Below are 20,813 nucleotides of genomic sequence, written 5' to 3'. Positions count from 1 at the left end.
TCCTCTGCCCATCGTACAGTGAGGGGAATTTGGTCCCTCTGTACTCTTCTCACACTTCACAGACAGCAGTGTGCCGGCTCCCACTGCGTCCATGCTAACACTCAATTCAATGAGTGTGCCACACTAGTTTTACCTGACCGGCCCAACCAGGTGCCCAACCAGGTGCCCAGGGCCTTCTCACCTGTGCCCATTCACTGTGGCACCCTCTCCTGAGAAGTGGTGCTTGACTAATGTTGGGGTACAAGCTCATATGACAAGGGGCACATGGAGAGTGGGTCCTAATTAAAGGTGACAGCCACTCATTGGAACCCATGCCTACAATGTGTAAATGTGGCCTCGGTAGGGACTGATTTTTTTTTTTTTTTTCAAAAAAGACTAGATATCTGGGATTTCACGAGGGATTTATTAAACCCTGAGGAGTGTCTAGCAGGGTCCAGGCTGGGATCTACTTGAGGGAAATCAAGCCATGCCCAGACTTCCACCATCCATGACCTCACAAGGGTACCTCAGGTGTGGCTTTGTGCCCCTATTTGTTTCTAGTCCTGTACACTTTACAGTCTGATGAGAAGGCTCATGGTGGAAGGTTTATTTGGGGAATTTCCATGGATGAGACCTAGCTGCTGGGTATGCTCATCTCAGTGTCTGAAAAGGGCCAGCAGAAACTCCCAGAGGCCTCTGCTGGGAGGTAGCTGCTTGGTCCTTGAACCTCCCTCATCTTGTTTATTCATCGGCCCGCAGCCTTCTGTGGTACTAGACTAGAGCTGGCCAATGTCAAGCAGGCAGTGTGGCAGGCCACAGGCCAGGACAGCTGTGTTTGGTACCTCCACTTGTGCAGTGGAAGAGGCTGTAGGTTCCTAGTCCAGGCAAGGCCAGGGCCGCCTATACCATCTCCAACCAAAATCCCGCTCTGCCTTTCTTCTTGTGCTCTCCTCTCCTCAGCTTGGGGCTTTAGCACCAGTGCTGATCCCTTATACCTCTCTGTCTCCTACTTCCGGTATCTTGTGGTTCTTTCTCATCCTCTTCCCTCTGAGCAGCTGTCTACAGGGCTGTCCACTCCCAGCCCCCCAGCTCCACCTAGCCTCTTACCGCTCTGACCTGGCTCCGGTCCTAGAGTCCTGCCATCTCAGGTTCCACTGGCTCTTTTCTCACCTGAGTGATGAACTTCTGGGAGCTGGGACTGGGCCCCCCTTGGTTCTGCATGTCAGTCAGGCTTTGTACATGGCAGACAGATGTAGACCTGGGCCATTCAGGAGAAAAGCATCCCGAGTCGCAAGCTCCAGTGTGATGGGCAGCCAGGGAGGGAGGCAGACAAAGGGGTTAGAGAGGTTTGGGTTTTTGACCTGTGCCGCTAAGTGAGAGATTTGTGCCTACCCCAGATCCCTGGTATAGGCACAGAGTGTGGTGGGTGGGTCTTGGCTGGGTTTCCCTTCCTCAGCTTTGGATGTTTCTGGGACTGATATTACTAGGGTGGTTCTCTGCTGTGGTCCTTGTGTCAACATCCTCAGTATCACTAGGGAACTGACTGGAAACAGAAATCATATGTGTGTGTATGCCCATTCATGTGGACTGTAGTTAGAGTTTTCCTGCCTGGCCCACAGTCAGGACAAATCTCTCTCATCCGCCAGGCCCATAGATGCTCAGATCCAACCAAGTAAACACACAGAAACTTACATTGTTTACGAACTGTATGGCCATGGCAGGCTTCTTGTTATCTACTTCTTCTATCTTAAATTAACCCATTTCTGTTAGTCTATACTTTGCCACATGGCTTGTGGCTTACTGGTGTCTTTACACGTTGCTTCTCATGGCAGTGGCTGGCATTGTCTCCTTCAGCCTTCCACTTCCCAGAATTCTCTTCTCTCTTGTCCCGCCTATACTTCTTGCCTGGCCACTGGGCCATCAGAATTTTATTTATACAGAGCGATATCCACAGCAGTGGACTGTCCCTCATAAAAACCCATGGCATGCTCATATGTGTTCACACACACACACACACACACACACACACACACACACACACACACCACACATGCATACACATACATACATACACGCACAGACATACACACACATACACGCAGCTGGAGGAAGTTACAATGGGGAATCTGGTACACTTTGCCTCTCTTCTAGTTATTACCATGGACCTTTTCCTGAAACAACAACAACAACAACAACAACAACAACAACAACAATAACAACAACAAAAGCCTGAGGTTCTCACGAGTTCCTAGCTGTATTGTCTTAGCAACTTTTCCCGGGGGATACAGCACATGTGTACGCCTACTCACCCCAGAAAAGGAATCCACCATAGACGAAAGTAACGATTGTACCTGAGTCCAGTTTGGTGAACTTGGGGTATGCTGACAGGAGTGTGGGTGAGGGGAGACTTACAGGAGCAGTGAAAGCCCACCCCAGCATGGGTGACAATTCATGAAGCTGTACCCTCAGAAGCTCTGCACAGCTTACAGGTAGGGAAAACTCTCTCCTCAGCAGCTGATTACTGTATCTATAGTCCTGGGGAGGGCCCTGGTGAATCTTGAGATTCAGCTTTCCCAGCCATGCACAGTTTGTTTACTTCCGACGTCTCTTGAGCCTCCCCTTCTCCTTCCTGGAGGGGATAGTTCATTTCACAGGGCTTTGGAGTAAACGAGGCAGGCTGGCCCAGCTCCAGAGACTGAGTGCCAGTGTTAAGGACAGCAATGCCATTTCTAGAATCCACTGGAGTCCTGAGTAGGGGCTCACTGAACAGGTCTCAGACACCGGGAAGTTTGTCACTCTTGAGCCCCAGGCTATAAGGTACTTTTACGTTCCTGAAGCACTCACCACTTGGGTGTGCCCTGGAAGAGACTCTCCTAGTTGTCATAAGCTTTGCTGATGGCAACTACAGCCTACGTGTATAGTTTGTGGACAAACTCCCTCACTGCATGTAGGAAGCCTGTAGAGAGATGAGGTACATCTGTGGGTGGGCCCCCGCCCCAGGACAACTGTTTCCCAATGACCTCTCTCTCAGTTACTAAGAACTGGGGCAAACAATTCGGCTCTCTAGAGGATGGTCAGCCAGTTGACTGTAAAACTGCCCTTGGGGGTAGTTTTGCTTCTGCCACAATGAAAAGTGTAACTTCTAAGAACAATCAGTACCTTTTGAAGTTGGCAGTTTTCTGGAAATGCTGATGTGGAAACCTGTCAGTGTGAACAGATGTACTAACCCCACCCAGGGTGTCTGTCTGATCAGGTTTTCTCAACCAGCCTTGAAACTAAACCTTTAATGGTTCACGGTCTCCCCCTGGTGGCTGTGAGCCACACTGCATCCAGTTCTGCTGTATGCTATAGCAATCTACAGTGTGTGAAACACTCAACTATCATCCATCCCCTTGTACACGCTGATTCTTCCCTAGAAAGCTTGGACTGCCCCCTCTCTTGGAACCCTGGAGTGAGTAGTTGGCCCTCTGCACATCTGTCCCGTGGGAGCTGCAAAGTGTCTATTAGACTGCCCTGGTCTCAGCAGCTTGGGAGCACTGCCTTCCCCAGATCTAAGTTAATGGACTTGATAGTATGGAGTGGTGTAGGGTGAGGCAAAGCACCGTCTCAAGTGGACAATTAGCATCTTTCATATCAGGGAATATTTGAGCAGGTTCCGTGACTGTGCAGCAGCCTGACTTCTGAGCACATGGGATATCCACTAGAGCCGTGCCAATTGCCAGGTGTCTCCCTCCTGCCCAGTCTTTGCAGTGCTTGGCAGAAGAGGACAGAGAGAGGCTGGGTAAATCAAGCCTTGCCCACCTAGTCTCCAGACAGGTACCCACTCAGCAGTAGGTCGGTCTTCCTATCACACATGGGGACATTTTGCCTGAAGGCTGCCTTATAAGACGCCAGTTTGAGGCTGCTGAGGAAGACACAGCAAGCTGACAGATGCATACTGCCTCTCTATCCATGTCCACTTACCCAGCTTCCCAATCCTGTTGAGGGTGAAGGATGATGTTGGTGTCCTGCATTTTACAAATAAGAAAACTGAACAAATTGCTTGTCTGAAACATTTTCTTTTTGGTATGTGGTTTACATTCTGTTTCTGAGAAAATACATGCAAAAGAGGACAGCAAAGTGGTTAAACTCTCTCTCTCTCTCTCTCTCTCTCACTCACACACACACACACACACACACACACACACACACACACACACGGGGGGGGGGGTAGTTGGCAGTATGCCAAGCAAGCTCAGCTGCAGCCACATCTTTCTCGTTCTCTCCTGAACACTTCTATCCTGAACGTGGCCAGCTGGCTCCAGCCCAGTACAAGGGAATGGGTGCTGGGCCTTGAGTCCTGATTTTTTTTCTGCTCTCTGAGAACACAACTGCCTCTCTGAGAAAGGAAATCCTTCCATCACCGACTCCCCATCTTTACCCTCTTGCTTGGTAGATGCCCCCCAGGAGCTGGCATTCTCTGGGCTATGGGGACCCAGTGCTGGCCTGGATTTCCAAAGCCTTTGGACATCCGGGCTTAGCTAGAACAAGGTGGTTGAACAGCTTCCCCTTGGAAACCTCTTCCTGTGGCAGAAGCTCAGGTGAAGATGTTGGGTACACTAAAGGACAAGTGAGACTAGGCCACCAGATCCAGGCATGTGGCAGCCTTCAGACTGTGTGCTACACATTCCATTTTGGCCCTGAGCATGTCTCTGGTACAACAATGAGATTTGGGTACTGGAGCCAAGACAGCAGGTTCCCCAGGTGCTTAGGTGACAGTCTGTAGGAAATGCAGTGATAAATCTGCTGAGACCTTAGGTATTTTGTTGGGCCTCAGGAAATATACACCTCAAGTTGGGGGATAGAGGCCAGGCCCTTACTTGGAAGCCTTTTGGATGGTGGTTCTCAATCAGTGGGTCACAACCCTTTTGAGGTTTGGAAAACCCTTTCACAGGGGTCACCTGAAACCACCAGAAAACAGAAAACACATATTTATATTATGATTCATAACAGTAGCACAATTACAGTAGGAACAAAAATAATTTTATGTTTTGGGGTCACTACAACATGAGGAACATATTAAAGGGTCACAGCATTAGAAAGGTTGGGAACCACTGCTTTAGGGAGCTGAGATACCCCCCCTTCCCTTGGCCCTTAACCCTTGGTTTCACATGAGACTGGCGGACACCCAGATACAGCACACATTTCCTCATTAGAATGATCTGAGAGGTGGTCACTCCACTCAGTCATTTTAACCATGATAAAACCAAGGAGTAGAGACACCAAGTCACACAGTCACCAGCCAGTCACAAACAGATGGCAGCAGTCAGGTTGCATTGTGGGAGCCAGATTGTCAGCACTCTTTAGACAATGGGTCTCATTAGGAATTGCCCGGTCCCTATAGACCTGCCAGGAGGAATCCACAGGAGAGGGAAGCTGGGGAGGCCACAGGGACCCACCACATCCTTTGTGAACTTTGGCTGGGAGGTGTTAGAGTTCATGGATCACTGGGAGATGCTGGTAGAGTGTACTGAGGATGCTGCTGGGACGAGAGCCGGGGATGGAGGCTGAGGCCTGGTGAGACTTTCTAGAAGTCCAGCTTTTCAGGTTGGAGGGCTGCTGCCTATGCCCTGATTTTCTTCCCAGGGAGTACTCGCGTACTGTGGCCTCACAGAGCCTCCCCATGTCCTTGTCCATCTGTTTGTGTACAACCCAGTGACCAAAAGAGCTGGTCCCATTGGGTAGGTCTCTTCTATCTGTCTGTTGTTCCTGGGACTTCCCGAAGAGCCAGTCCAGAGGGTTGTCAGTGCCAGGAGAGGGCAGTGCGGGCTGTAGGCTGCTGAAGCAAGGAGCGCTGTCTCCTGGAGACTTGGTCTGGTGTCTCTTCTCTCTAGTCCAGGCTGGCCGGGAGGGTCTGTGGGGTTGGCTCTGGACTATGACCTTGTCCAGCACTGAGGTCGGCTGTGCCAGCTGACAGATAGACCTAACGTAGTCATCCAGGCTGGGAGAGGTTGGGGGTTCCTGCCCAGGTGCCCCATGTGGTAACTCCTCTGAAGTTTCCCGAATTGTTGGCAAGTGGGGCACGGGCAGCAGAAGCCGGGACCTCATTTCTGCAAACAAAGCAAAAACAAGCTGTTGGCCAAGAGAAAATAGTGGCCTACCATGCCATCCTGATACCCTCCTGCTTCCTCCCCATCACTGTAGAAGTTCCACAGGACTCGGGTACCCAGAAAACAATAAGAAACCCGTGGATCTGAGACCAGGGCTCATCCCCCAGCTCCTCCTTTCTGATTATATCAAAGCCCACATGCTAAGACTTCATTGCTAGTGTAGTGTAGATAATTGGGGCTGGAGAGATGCTCTGCAATTAACAGTACTTATTCTTGCAGAGGGCCCAAGTTCAACTCTTAGCACACACATGGTGGCTCAAACCATCTATAAATACAGTTCCTAGGGATCCAACAGGCATGTATGTAGTACACATACATCTGTGTAGGCGAAACACTCATACATGTAAAGTAAAATAAATTAGCTAAAATTTTAAAACAAAGAATGAACAGATAAGAGAACTGAGGGTGCTAATTGGGGTCTGAAGACACCCAGGTTTTAAACCCGTCTCGGTCACTTAATGAGCTGGACACCTTTGACAATGTCACCTCTACTTAGCCATCTGAAAAACGGGGTTATTAACAGCCCACTGGCAGGGATATTATGGGAAATGCATGAAATCATAGCTTTGACATCACAGCTCTTGAGTTCTTTGTAAGCACAAAAGCCTTGGGCAAACATTATATTATCTTAGCCATCAGTGGCACCCGCTGCCCTAGTCTCTATCCAGAAGCCAGGCTGTAAGAGCTCAGGGTGAGAAATGCCCTCAGATACAAACTGGTGTCAAACCAGAGGACAGTTGCTCCTCTTACCTGTGGGTAAGCAGACAGGGTGGCAGGGAGTCTTGATGAGTAAAGAGTTTCTAATCCAAAGGAAACACCTAGAGGTGGGCAGTCACTGCCACATCTCTAGCTCTCAAACAATCAAGGCGATGTGCTGCAGATTCTTCTCCTGTGCTGTCTGGCAAACTCAGACACCCACTGCTGCTTTTAACTGTTTCCTCCAGTCATCAATCACTGTCAGGAAAGCTCAAAATAGCAGCGCTCAGGAAGGTTCTCATAGGAAAACAGGGTGGAGGGCGGGGCTTGGCCCAGCTGCCAGCCTGGCATTTGTGTATGTGTCTGTGGGAGGCTGGGAAATGTTTACACTGCAGGGTGAGGGGTGGGGCAGCCACCTTGCCTTGATTTAGAGACAGTTTCACAATAGGTAGAGACCAAAGCCAGATTAGAGGGTGCTGGGAGAGCCTAGAGGCACCATGGGACCCTCACAGGGAGCCCAAGATCAGCCACCCCTATCTGGTGCAGCATAGTATTTTTTACTGTGTGTTACACCAGCACCTGTGATCCTGTGACATGCTGGCCTTCTCCTGATTTTTGCTGAGTGCTGTTGGCCTGCACTTATGACATTGATAACACATAAGCCTTGCAGGGCTCTAGCCTGGAGTCTTCCTGGGCCTGCTGCAAGGTGTGGGACACCCCCTTACACAAGCACCAGGGCAACCAGGGGGGTCTGGCCTGTTCTAGAAACATCTCAGATGGGCCATTTTCAAGGAGAAATTTGATTACTCATTGTTTACCAGATGTGTGGTGCTACTACTGTGGGCCTGTGACTGCTCAAGGCCTAGCAAACAGTGTGGACAGATGTCGATCCGTGGAGCTTGTTTCCCAGTGAGCGAGATAACCAAGTCACCAGCGGGCAGGTGCAGGGACCCAGCACTCATGATGTCTGCAAAAATAAGTGGAGTAGGGTTATGGGGCAGGACCAAAAGCTGTTGCTGTAGGTAGGGTTGTCGGAAATATCTTCTCTAAGGGGTGGCATTGGTACAGAGATCTGAAAACAATGGGGCACTGCAAGCAAGACCCTGGAATGATAATGTGCTCAGCACACTCGGGGAACAATGGGAGCCTGTGGGCATGGTCTAGATGAGCCAGTCAGAAGATACCAAGGCAATGGCAGGGCACTGCAGGTTCAAATAAAGGGCTACAGTGTAACTTCTGCCAGCTGCCATGCTCAGGCTAACGATGGTGGCTGTGGGGAACTAAGGGACTCCAGGAGTGTCACCAACACAGCTGCCGCTGAAGGCAAGGTGGGCAACCCTGGGAAAGTTCTCAGGAAGAAGCGGGCAGTGCATTTCTCAGGCCTCAGCACCTCTGCTCCCCTGGAACACATCTGTCTTCTGCCCCCAGGAGCGGGAAGAAGGGGAGCCACAGAGGGGACAGTACTGCTCAGGTCTGATATGTGAGGGCTAGACAGACCCTAGACTCCGGTCGCAAGGGGAGCTGCTGGGCCCTTGTCCATGTATTCCAGGTGTGGCATTAATGCCACAGGTAAAGACACAGGACACTGGAGCTACTGAACAACACTTAAGTCAGGTAGCAGTTCCCAGCCTACACCTGAAGGACTCCATAGGACTTGTGTCTGCTTCTCTGCCTCTCAGATTTCTTAGCAGCTGGCTGAGTGGCTGAGAGGCTAGACTAAAGGAGAAAGAGCTTACTGCCCAGAATGCTTGCCTGATGTGTGAGCTCAGGCTCTCTTGGTTGGCTACGCCACAGGGGCAGCAGACCCCACCTGTGTGCTGGATCCTGGCAGCTCTGGCCCCGGCCTCTGCTTTCTTTTGATTTCATCAGAGACCCTTGTCAGCAGGTGCTGCCCTGGCCTCTCCAGGGTGTCTTCTTGTCTCAGGCAGCACCTAGCTTTCACTGCACTCCTGAGCAGTCCTCAGGCTGACATATTGCCTCTTCCTTTGCTGAGGCTAGACCTGCTGTTAAGGGCAGCTGTTCACCCATTCTCATCCCCATTCACTATCATCCAGGGCCCAATGGTAGGGTTGCTGGAGGTGAGCTCAATCCAGGTCAGCTGGTGCTGCCACTGTCTGGATGTGTCGAGAGAAGGGCAAGGCAAAGGACACAGGGGGCACAATGTCCAGCAGAACCCGGTGACTGAAGGATTCTCTGTCCCGGTACAGTTTGAGCCAAGGAGCCTCACCCAGCACAAGTGGCCAGACCATGCTTCCCGAGGCCATGCTTCCTCCCAGCAGTGTGGACGTGCCTGCCAGACACTTGCAGTGTCCTAGGGGACTCCTGACTCAGCAGCTCTGTGCTGGTTCCGTCTCTACCCGTGGCCTGGCCTGGGCTCAGAAGCGGAAAGAACACCTCCTGCTTCCTCCTGCGGGCCCCTGCCCTCATGCTCTGAAGCATGTGCGCACTGCTCGCTCTTCCCTGGGGAAGAAGTGTAATTGGGGCGTGGAACCTGCTGTTTCTGAGGGGTCACAGGGAGGAAGAACAGCAGCCTTTAGGGGTGACTCATGTGGGCCCCACAGGAAGAAGGGGCTCTGATCATCGAAGGACTCCTCAATATCGCCTGGGGACTCAGACGACCCATCCGGCTCCAGATGCAGGATGATCGCGAGCGAGTGCACCTGCCATCTGCCTCATGGATGCCTGAACGGCCCAGCTACCTCCAGTGAGTACTTGGCAGGTGGGGGCAAAGCCAGGAGCCTCCATGACACCCATTATCACGAGCACCACATGGGTTATAGGTGAAGTATCCTCTGCCTTGGGGTAGATGCCCTACTGCTGTGTGGAGCTTAGGCATGGGAGTAAATCAATCTCCTTCTCATCTTCAGTGGCTACTTCAGTCCATTCTAACCTTGCCCACCCCAACATGCAATCCTACTTAGGGTGCCCTCCCTGTTTAGGATTATATGGCCATTCTCCCTCCTCCAGAATAGTCATGCTTCCAACACCTGTTTTACGGTGCTAGAGACTGAACCCAGGGTGAAGTACTATACCAATGGCCTGTGTCCTCAGCCCACTGGGATCTCCTCAGGGAAAATGTTGGGTATTCACATAAATTTATCTTTCCGCTATTACTGTTTTATATCAGGGACAGATTCTGTTTGGATAAACTTGCCAAAATTAAAGATCAGATTGATTTTACCGCCAGGAGGAAGGCAGTTCGTTTTGCTTCTTTGTTTAATGACTTTTCAGAGGCAAACATTCAGAATTTGGTTCCTATTTGGGGAGATATGCAGCTAAGATAGGCATGGTGACACAGGTGTGCCTGAGATTACAGCCCTGGGTAAACCGAGGCAGGAAGATCATGAGTTTGAAGAGTTTGAACCCAGGCTAGGCTACATACTGAGACATTACTTTAAAAAATAATAATATATATGAAGGAGGCGGAGAGATGACCCAGTAGTGATGAGCACTTACTGCTCTTGCAGAGGACCTGGGTTCAGTTTCCAGCATCCATGTGGCGGTTCAGAGCTGCCCATAACTCCAGTCCCAGGGAATCCAGTGCCCTCCTCTGGCCTCTGTGGGCTCCTGTAACATGTGGTGCACACAAATTCACATAGCCAAATACACATGCACATTAAATAAATAAATAGATCTTAAAAGATAATACATGCAGATGAAATGAGTACTCTGGGAACATGGAGCATGCTGACGTACCAGCTCTTATAACCAGGTGTCCCTGGTCACTGGTACAACATTTTGAGCCACATAGGCTTAAAGCATAAGGGTTCCTTGGAATGGCTGCAAGTGTGACCCACACTCCCCCTCACCACCTCAAGGTAAAAGCAGTCCCGTCAGCCATCCCAGCCATAGCCCCAGTTGTCCAGAGTACTCCTTTCTCATTCTTTCTGCTTCCTCTGTACCGAATGCTACCCACCTCCCATTACACCTGTTCCTGCCCTAGCTTGATGCTGCCTTCTTTGGCTTGGGGTGAGAATCATTCCTGCCAAGAGGCCTAGAGATTCAACCCCCAGGGTTAACCTTGCTTGATTCCTTAGACTCACAACACCTTCAACAAACCTAGCAAGCTCGTAATGGCACGCATCTATGCAGGCACAAACCTGGCTGAGCCTGCATCCCAAGAATGCATGGGCACAGGCTTTGCACATGGTCTGTGACACAGTCCAGAACAATCACTCTTTCTAAGGGCCAGGCTCCCAGTCCTTCCAATAGATGCTGTGAGGAGTTCTTTCTTATTCTGATACACTCCACTCAACCTCTGCTGCTCCACACTTGTGTCCTGCCTGTAAAGCAGTGGGGCTCTTCTCTGTCCACAGCCACTTGAGAACTATGCTTCTGTCTTTTCAGAAAGGAGGCTTCACCCCAAGACAGCAAGGTCACTACGGAGGAGCCTAGTGTTCAGCCTGCAAACAAGGCTGAGGTTTCCAGGGATAGCTCAGGTAAGCAATGCCCAGAAGAACTTAGCCTGTCTTAGGGGGTGCATGCAGTCTTGGAAGAACAGCCATGTGAAAGAATTGCCATGCCATCTCATGAGAGACCCTTGCTGAGCATCTGTAAGCAGGAGATAGGTGTGACACACTCTTATTAGTTCCTTTTATGGAAAAGGTAGTAGAGGCTTGTAGAAATGTCCCCTTGTATCCTGGACCTGAGTCTCCTACTAAGAGCTATGATATAAAACAGAAAGGGCTCAATGGTGGATCCTGTTCCCCTTTGTCCCAAGCCTCTAGGACCTCATCCTCACACTCCAAGATCAGTGATCATGCATCTGTGGTCTCTGGCCCCTTTCCTTAGCACTTAGTGAAAGACCTGTCCCTGGTTGAGTGCTCAGAGGACAGGGCTAGAATGACCACATACCTCAGTGGGTACCATAAGATGTGCTGTGGCACTGACAGGACCCCAACGTCTAACCAAGGATCAGCATCACTGGAACGATGCACTACAATGTGATATGACTGCAGGGTTCTAGGGAGTCACATAACCCAACAGACAGTGTCACTGCTGAAGCCACGACACTTGTGGTCACTACCCTCCACCCTCCTACCTTCTCATCTATTTCTTTCTACAGGACCCCTAGAGGAGGATGAGGAGGTCCCACAGCTTATGCGGACCAAGAGTGATGCCAGCTGTATAATCCAGAGAAGGCCCAAGGCCCGGGCCCCCAGTGAAGCCCAGAAGATTCGACGGCACCGGTTCTCCATCAATGGGCACTTTTATAACCACAAGGTGATGTCTCCGTCTGTCCTTCCTGGGTCCTGAGGCTGAGAGGACAGGAATTATTTCCCAGCACAGAATAGCAGCCCCCATAACATTGGGCATTAGTCAGAATCCTCCAGTAGCCTTCAAGATAACTGCTGTTGGCCTGTGCTGAAAGCCAGGGTGACTAGCTGTAGCCACAATGGCATAACATTCCCATCCACAGCCAGGGCCTCCCCACACGGCCACTATCTAACCTCTCTAAGTTGTATGGACTTGGGGCAAGAAAGCCCTAAGCAGACAATAATGCCAAGTTTATTTTTAATGAGTCCATCCTTGTAAGGCTTCCACTCGGGGTCACTTGAACATTCCACAGGAACATCACATACCCAGCAGTCCCTCTCCCTGGGTAATTAAACTGGCTTGCTGAGGTGTGCCCAGAGCATGCATATCTTTTCCCAGAGAACCTGGGGATCTCCGAGTTCCCAACAGTTCACCTTTTGTGCAAGTATGTATTGTACTGACCTTAGGGAAAGATCACCTTCCCCTAATTACATCATTCCATTAACACATGAACTATAAAAGGAGAAGTTGATCGTTACTAAAAATGGAATGCGTGGCCCGTCCGGGTGAGGCCCCGCCTGGAGTGTTCTGTGACAGGCCGTATCCTGCAAAGCTGGGGATAAAGAGGGAAACTTCCAGTTAAGCAGCTGCGCTTCTCAAAGGGTGACTCACAGGAAGGACACATAAACTGCGGAGAGAGTCTTTAACCAAAACAAAAGCACATTTTTTTCACTTCCTTTTACCTCTATACACAATTAATGTTCTTAGAAATTGGGGTGCAGATTCCTTAAGCCACAGATGACAATGAAAATTACTAATTCCCAGCCTTGATTTTCTGGGGTACTTATTCCAGACTGTATTTCTGAGGACCATGTGCTAGTACTTCATGCTAGCATTTCCCCAGACTGTTATGACTAACAGCACGATTTTATTCCCAGACCTATCGAATTGTAGGTATGGATTTTTCCATGGATTCAGATGTGGTCCACTGGGATAAGAAAGTAATCCAAGGACCTTTGTTTCTACTTGGTTGGTTGGTTTCATGTCCAAGACAGGCTTTGTGCTGAGCAAACACAGCCTGGTTGACAAGACTGTTTTTCTCCTTGAGGTAGCTGAATGAGCTTTCCATGTTTCTTAGGCACTAAAGCAGTGGTTCTCAAAACCTGTGGGTCGTAACCCTTTTTTTGGGGTGGGGGAAGGGTCAGATGAACCTTTCACAGGTGTCGCCTAAGACCATCAGAAAACAGATATTTGCGTTATGATTCATAAGAGCAGCAAAGTTACAGTTATGAAGTAGCAACAAAAATAATGTTATGGTTGGAGGTCACCACCACATGAACTGTATTAAAGGGCTACAGCATTAGGAAGGTTCAGAACTACTGCTCTAAAGGCCTGTTTCCTGTAGAATGTGTAACCTGAAATGCTCCTGGGTTTCATCTAGACTTAGCAGGCCCACTGCAGTGGAGTCAGTTTGGCTGGGAGGCACCAGCATGAACGGGGTAGGTAGCACATAAGCTTTCAAGCATCGCAGAATGCTTCATAATGGCACTGTCCTTTCCAGATGGGTGAGCTTGACTCCATCCCTAGGTTTAACCCCGTCCCATTGGGTTAACCTCCAACCCTAGGTTTCCTTTCTCCGAAAATAGCTACAGTTGTAGGTACTTCAGAGGGCCATTGTGAGAATTAGAGTGTAGGTAAGATGCTTCCCGAGTTCAGGGCATGGCTTTAGTGCTTATAAGGCTTCCCAAGGCTCAGACGGTGTCCTGGTTCATTTCCTACACAGAAGCCCTTGGCTTACTGTCAGATTGGGTCCTGATAAGATCATCATAAGTGGAAAGCACGAGGTGAAAATGTATCTAGCTCCCAAGTCACAGTATATAGTCCCAAGCCAGCTGTGTACCTGGTTCAAGGCCACATAGTGAGACCTTTCCTAAGAATAAATTAAAAAAAAAAAAAAGAAGAAGAAGAATGCTGAGGGTGTACTTCACAGTGGTAGAGTACTTGTAGGTGCTTAGCATGTGCAAGGCCCTGGGTTCAATTTCCAGGACCACAAAATAATAAAAGTTACCAACTGAGCATGGTGATACCCACTTGTAATCCTGGCCCTCAGAAGGTTAAGGCAAGAAGGTCTTGAGTTCCAAGCCAGCCTAGCCTGTATGGTCAAAACTGGTCTCAAAAAGTATGTACGGATGCTTAAATAAAGAACTGTAAAGAGAACCATATGGCTTGAGTACGGGGTGCTTGTGGTGGGGTCTTGGCATCATCTGTGCCAGGAGTGAGAGTTGATGATCAGAGGCATTATTCAGGCCATGGGAAGGAAGCCCTTGCACATTTTATAAAAGGGGATTCTGATATTGTACTACACAGGTTGCAGGCCTGGCATTCTTCTCCAAAGGTAGTTTCTGAACCAGCAGGTCTCTTTTAGAAGGAGAGATGTAAGAAGACCAAAGTGGGACTGCAGGAAGCTGGGCCAGGCCATGCTTTGTTATTTAGAATATTTTAAAAGGTGGTACCATGGGCTGCAGTGTTTGGAAGATGCTAGAAGGTGAGAGGGAGGGGCCTGCAGGCAAACTGCACAGTGTGACTGGAGGCCTCTGCTTGGACAGCACTTGGGGAAGAGTGGGTAGATTTGGAAGTGTTCAGCCTAAGTTCACAGATGTTTGTGGTGCTGATGGAATCAGCAGGAAGAGTGAAGGGGAGCCCCATGTCCTGCCCCAGTGAATTACTTCTGGGGTCCTGGTTTCCAAGAGGCAGAGTACTGTGATTGATAGATGTGTAGAGTGTTGAGCCCCATGTCCTGCCCCAGTGAATTACTTTCGGGGTCCTGGTTTCCAAGAGGCAGAGTACTGTGATTGATAGATGTGTAGAGTGTTGAGCCCCATGTCCTGCCCCAGTGAATTACTTCCGGGGTCCTGGTTTCCAAGAGCCAGAGCACTGTGATTGATAGATGTGTAAAGTGTTAAGCATCTTCTTCAGAGTGCTCTAAGGACACATACTGTAACTGCTCCCTTGAGTATCCCCAGGTCTAGGAACAACCATCAAGGTCATGGGTTTGCATGAATTGACTGAGACAGGTGTTCTGAGAAGTAGTACCCCATTGCTTGGGTCTTCTCAGAACTTTAACATTAGCCTGTGTCTTTTCTGGGCCTTCCCTGAGCTATCCATCTTTTCTACACAGACCTCCGTGTTCACTCCTGCCTATGGGTCCGTGACCAATGTCCGGGTCAACAGTACCATGACCACTCAGCAGGTGCTTACCCTGCTGCTAAACAAGTTCCGGGTAAGTGTGACCACAGGGGAGCCACCTTGCCAAGAAGCAGGAAGTGCTTTCATGAGTGGTGGGGGGACAGGGATTGCTGCGATTGGCTGCCTTGGCTCTTGGGAGAAAGTCTAGCAAGATTTCCTCTGATGAGCCAGTGTCCCTGGGATTTTAGACAAGGAAGGGTATGGGGTGGTCTGTTTCCTTTCATTAAAAATGCTGTGGTCTGATTTCTGGTGCCTGCCTGTGCAGGTAGAAGATGGCCCCAGTGAGTTCGCACTCTACATTGTCCATGAGTCTGGGGGTAAGTGCTAGCTTCTGGTGTTCATTTGGCAAACTTGCCATCTTCTTGCCACACCATCCTCTCCACCATCAAACTTGGTTCCATTCTGAGACTCCCTCTAAAACAGTATAAGTGAACCTTCTCCGGGCTCTTCCCAATAGCGAACCATCATGTACCTCAGTTAGGAAGGTAGGGTTTGGCTGCAACCTAGATCTTGTGGAACCTCTGGGTCCCTCTGCAGTCTATGGGCAGCTTCCTGTATCCCCAAGTCTATGTCTACTCTGCCCCTCCTCTTTGAGCTGAGCCTTTATTAAGTGATGCTATGGAACAGAACAATTATCTTTCCTCTACTTATATACTCATTGGCTGGGCCTACTAAGTACATGAACCAAATGCAGGTTTCCAGGAGGAAAACAAACTAGTTTGTTAATGAGTCATCACACATAACCACGGAAGAGATGAATTACTCGAAGGAGTGCCCAGAACATAGCAAGGAAGTCAGCTTTTAGAGAAGGAGAAGATGATGAGGGGTGGGAAGGGCCTTGAGCCAGAATGGTGACTACAGGGAAAGCCAAGTGTCCGGGGCTAAGATGGTGAAGACAGTTTTTAGCAGCATTCACTGTGTGGATTTCTCTGTTACTGCCTCTGGGCTAACAGGGGTTTAGAGTTGTGTCTGGTGGTTAACTTCTGTCCTTAGTTGGAAGGAGATGAGAGGCCTCAACAGATTTATGTCTTGTTGTCAGACAAGTGAGGGAAGGCATCTGCTTCTTCTCACTTGCCTTAGCCAGATGCAACCCTGAGTCCAGGGAGCTGACCAAGGGTGGTCAGTTCTGTCCTTCAGCGGGATCACATGTCTCCCAAAATGCAGACCCACGGAGGTCTGAGAAAGAGTCCATGAACATCTGCTTTTTATCATGCCCTTGTCCTGATAAAATAAATAAACAAGGCTGTGGGTGATTCAAACATCCCATTAATTTTGTAAAATGCCCTCTGTTTCAGAGCAGACAAAATTAAAAGACTCTGAGTACCCGCTGATATCCAGAATCCTGCATGGACCTTGTGAGAAAATTGTCAAGATCTTCTTGATGGAAGCCGACTTGAGCGAGGAAGTGCCCCATGATGTGAGTGGGGCCGAAGCTAAAAGCCTGCTCCATGGGGAGGGACTGGGAGGCAAAGAGGGGGACTCCTCAGGGCTCTGAAGGAGCTCTTGGCCAGAGCCCTCCCAGGCAATGTATCTTAGGTCCCCACAGCTGACCTGGCAGCTTAGGGAACAGAAGAACTGGGGTCCTAGGAGACCCCAGCCCTGCCCTTTTCCTCATAAGTAAAACCCTTTCCTTCATTGTAGCATGCTTTTGTTGTTATCACGTTAAAGACCCACAGAAGGGCTCCTTAACTAGGGCCAACTCAAGGGCAGCAGCTGTTAAGTCTCAATGGTCAAACTATGAGCATATGTCCAGACCCTAAACAAAAGGGCCTATGGAGTATGGGTCCCCAAGAAGACCTTGTGGCTGTCTCCCCCAGCTTCCCAGGGCTGGTCCAGCTTCATTCCATTGTTAAACACAATGATATTCCCACTCCCTACCCATGCCAAGAGCACTCGGTGTCACAATGCCACAGGCCTGAATGCTTTTCCTAATATTCAGCTCAGCATTTCCTCCAAAGGATGGTTGCTGCCTTTGAGATAAGAGCAGATCCCATTCTCCCACCATGCCAAGCAGAGCAATGTCAGCAGCATGGTGGGAAGGGAGACAGTGCCTATGCATACAGGACTTCAGCCTGGACTGCTATGGAAATCACCAGGAAAAGAAAGCACATCTTAGACTTCTCAACTAAAGCAAGTTTTAATGTTCTTGGATTTTCTAGGTGGCCCAGTACATTAAGTTTGAAATGCCGGTGCTGGACAGTTTTGTTGAAAAATTAAAAGAAGAGGAGGAAAGAGAAATAATCAAACTGACCATGAAGTAAGCAGCTCTTCATCAGCCAGACATGGTCCTGGCCATTAGAGGACGTCTACAGGGCATACCTCTGTCCAAGCAGGCAGGTTTCTCCCTTCTGTGGACACCAAGTGCAGTGGGGAGGCCTGCTGACCATGGTGCCTAGCACTGCCTCCCTACCCACCTCCTCAGTACTGATAGCATTCTGGGGTGGTAGCTTTCTGAATTAGAGGATACACCATTCAGCCTGGGCCTCTTCTCCAGTAAGGGACTTGGGCAGTAAGAAACTGGGCAGGGAAGGCGGAGGCAGGAGCATGGTGGGGCTTGGGTTTCTAGTTCTACTGATGACCAAGTTCTGGAAAAGCAACCACACTGAGTCTGCTGGGTGGAGCTCAGCCTAGTCCAAGGGCTTTGTACTGGCAGGAAATCTCAGCCCAGTGGGAAGTGGTAATTATTGACATTCAAGCCCGGGCTGTTCTTTAGGGGAACAAGGGTCAACAGTGAAGCTTGCATCAGGACAGGCTGTGACATTAATGATGCTTTGAGTCCCAATGATCTGTTTGTACCTCAGAGATGTGTGGCACAGGGCAGGATGTATGAAGAACATTCATGAGGGCTAGGCAGGGAAGGACATGCTGTTCTACTCTGGGACATGCCTGGACGTAGGAAGCAGTTTGGATTCTGCCTTCATACTAATGATCCCTGGAAAGCCACATCTAACCACGGGCTTCCTTCTGGGCAGTGGGGCCTCACTCAGATTCAGTGAAGACTCTAGAGTGAGCTGCCCATTGGTGGTGTCACTATAGGGTTTTCAAGATGGATGGAACCTGGAAATCACCTGGCCAGTAGATTCAGTGTGGGGAGAGCAATCTGAGGCCCAGGCTGAGGATGCAGCTCAGGTTATTTGCATGGCCCTGACTGGGACACTGTCTTCTTGAAACCTGATGTATAGTCCTGATCAGCATCCCAGCACACCCCTGTCCCTAGTGGAGAGTCTGAAATGGAACTGCCAGCATTTGTCTTTGAGGCTCTGCACAATCTGCAGCCCTGTTGAGTATCCTTGGTGAAGGGCAGAGATGGCAGTTTCTGGTCAGCCAGCTAGGAGCAGTGGTCTCCATTCTCTCTGCTCTCACCTCCCTACCCTCCAGCCATTGTGAGACCCCTTGGCTTTGTCTCTCTCCAGGTTCCAAGCCTTACGTCTGACAATGCAGCAGCGCCTGGAGCAGCTGGTGGAGGCCAAGTAACTAGCCAGTGCTTGCTTTTGGGGATGACTGTGGTAGCAAGCATGTGTGGAGCTCCAGGGACCTAGCCCTAACTGACTACTGACCAATGGCTGCTGTACTCATGGTACAAGACTCCAGTACTCATGCTTCTTCTAGCCTGTCCACAGACTATGTAGCATCCCATGTCTCTAGTCTTGGCACCCTAGTGAGCATGCATGGGGACACCCAGGTACTTGCTAGGTAGGATCTATGTGCAAAGCCAGTCTAGGTAGTAAAGAGCTTTGGAACTGCAGTACCAACCACATTGCATGGTTGAAGAGCATAGCTGGCCTTGTTCGTGCATATTTCCAGCTTGAGGGAGAAGTATCATACCCAGTCCCTGGAGAATGGGCTTCATCTGCTTGTGCAAATGCCTGTCCCAGAGTTTCTGCATGGCCACAAGTCCCTGCCCACCCTTATCATCCATGTGAACCATGAAATTCCTGCCTTCCTTTGCTTCTTATTGCTACTCAGGAACTCTGCTGGAGCAGGAGCTGCCAAAGGCTGTGAAACATGTCCTGATTCTAACCACCACTTTGCCATGGTGTCCTGGCCTCCAAGCCTCCTTTCATAGCCAACATTCCTGTCCCAGAAGTTAGATCAGGACTAGGACTACCAAGATCCCATCAGCTCTTGGCAGAAATCAGCCTTAACTTCTGAATGTGATCCAAAGAAATCCTTGAAAGGAGCTGTCTTCAAGAAATATGTCAACTGAATTATGTTGGGATGTTGATTTAACATTAAAACAATTCTGGCTGCCAATGGTTCCAGAAAGCAGTGCTCTGCTTCCTTCACTGCCATCTTGTGGATGCCTGCATGCCTCTTCCCTTCTTTGGGACTGAGCTTCTCTCTAGTGGGTAGGGACAGCTCTCAATACTTCCCATTAAAGCCTAGCAATAAGGGAAAATCTCTGTTTGGGGACAAAAGGCTTCTAATTCCTCAGACCAGATACAGAACAATTTGTTTGCTGACTGATGGAAATTTCTGGAATGAATGAGAAAACTTCATTTGTAAAACTATGCACCAGTTTCCTTCAGCCATGGAAGTGTTTGTGTAACAGCACTAACTAAAGGCCAGCCTCTTCCCCCGAGATCTGCAGACAACATATTTAAAGAAAAGTATAATGAAACTCCTTCCTGCAAAGATGGAGTTCTGTCTTCCATGCAGTGCCCATGGAAGCTGCTCATGGAACCCTGAAGAGTGGAACTTGAGAACAGCTGTACAGTGTGGAGCCCCTGGGCAGGGTAGATGTCACATCTGGATCTTCCAGATCCTTCTCTGTCTTCATGGAGGTACTTAAATGCCACAGAGACTTAGCTAAGTCCTCCTGCCTCCTCACTCCCTTTTGGCAGTGTACTTTCTTAGGTGCTTAATAAAGATTGGTTGCGTTGAACAGAAGCTGCAAGGGCTAAGATTCCTTGTTACGGTTCCTTTTGTGTTTACTGTCTTGACCCATTCTTCTGATCTCCGAAGCTCTTAGACCACACTATGAAGAGCTGTAGTTGGCAGAGAAGCCATTCACCCTTGACACTGACAGAACTCCATCACTTCATGCATGGGCTGAGGACTGGTGTGAGGCCTGAGGCAAGGCTGCCCTACCTGAGAACACAGGAAAGGTCTTACTGGTGATGGTCATGGGTAGCATGAGCAACAGTGTTACCCTGAATTACAGAACTGTAGCATCAGAAGTGTAACAGGAATCTTCTAACCAGGGGCTCAGGAGTCAAAAACAAATGCCACAGGAGTTCCAGGTGGTTCTGCTGCCTGAATTTACAGACGTGGGTCTAGGACATGTGCCTGGACTTTGTTCAGAAGTAATTAATCAACTTGACTCTGTTATGCCAGGCTTGTACTGGATCCTGGAGGAACAAAGGTAGAACCATAGCGATTCCTCTTCCGGAGAAGCAGTCAGGCTCTGGGGAAACAGTTAAGTACCTGAAAAGGAGGCCAGATATTGAGCAGATAGCTAAGACTGAGTGATGCTGAAGGCCTAGA

The 20,813-nt window shown here is 49.5% G+C and overlaps 2 protein-coding genes across 2 annotated transcripts in view; one reads left to right on the top strand and one right to left on the bottom strand.

The window, feature by feature from the left end:
* Rassf4 (Ras association domain family member 4) overlaps nucleotides 1-20,216 on the top strand; it is a 37,363-nt gene extending 17,147 nt beyond the window's left edge. The window contains exons 4-11 of the mRNA XM_036181448.1: nucleotides 9,386-9,528; nucleotides 11,172-11,263; nucleotides 11,890-12,047; nucleotides 15,259-15,360; nucleotides 15,592-15,643; nucleotides 16,622-16,743; nucleotides 17,486-17,583; nucleotides 18,740-20,216. Of these exons, the coding sequence (XP_036037341.1) occupies nucleotides 9,386-9,528; nucleotides 11,172-11,263; nucleotides 11,890-12,047; nucleotides 15,259-15,360; nucleotides 15,592-15,643; nucleotides 16,622-16,743; nucleotides 17,486-17,583; nucleotides 18,740-18,800 (828 nt within the window). The 3' untranslated portion in view covers nucleotides 18,801-20,216. The remainder of the gene's footprint in view (nucleotides 1-9,385; nucleotides 9,529-11,171; nucleotides 11,264-11,889; nucleotides 12,048-15,258; nucleotides 15,361-15,591; nucleotides 15,644-16,621; nucleotides 16,744-17,485; nucleotides 17,584-18,739) is intronic.
* On the bottom strand, nucleotides 5,055-7,063 carry Depp1 (DEPP1 autophagy regulator). The gene is made up of 2 exons (XM_036181449.1): nucleotides 6,879-7,063; nucleotides 5,055-6,068 (listed from the first exon to the last, which is right to left on the bottom strand). Exon 2 carries the CDS (start codon nucleotides 6,064-6,066, stop codon nucleotides 5,449-5,451), a length of 618 nt encoding a protein of 205 aa, XP_036037342.1. The 5' UTR covers nucleotides 6,067-6,068; nucleotides 6,879-7,063; the 3' UTR covers nucleotides 5,055-5,448.
* Nucleotides 20,217-20,813: the final 597 nt, after the last annotated feature.

Source organism: Onychomys torridus, chromosome 3, assembly GCF_903995425.1.
Source record: "Onychomys torridus chromosome 3, mOncTor1.1, whole genome shotgun sequence".
NCBI lineage: Eukaryota > Metazoa > Chordata > Mammalia > Rodentia > Cricetidae > Onychomys > Onychomys torridus.
Note: the sequence above shows the minus strand (reverse complement) of the source record. Positions and strands in the feature narration are given on the sequence as shown.

Bases quoted from the DNA above. Each gene is read 5' to 3' on its own strand.
- Depp1 (XM_036181449.1), bottom strand. From the start codon at position 6,066: ATGAGGTCCCGGCTTCTGCTGCCCGTGCCCCACTTGCCAACAATTCGG.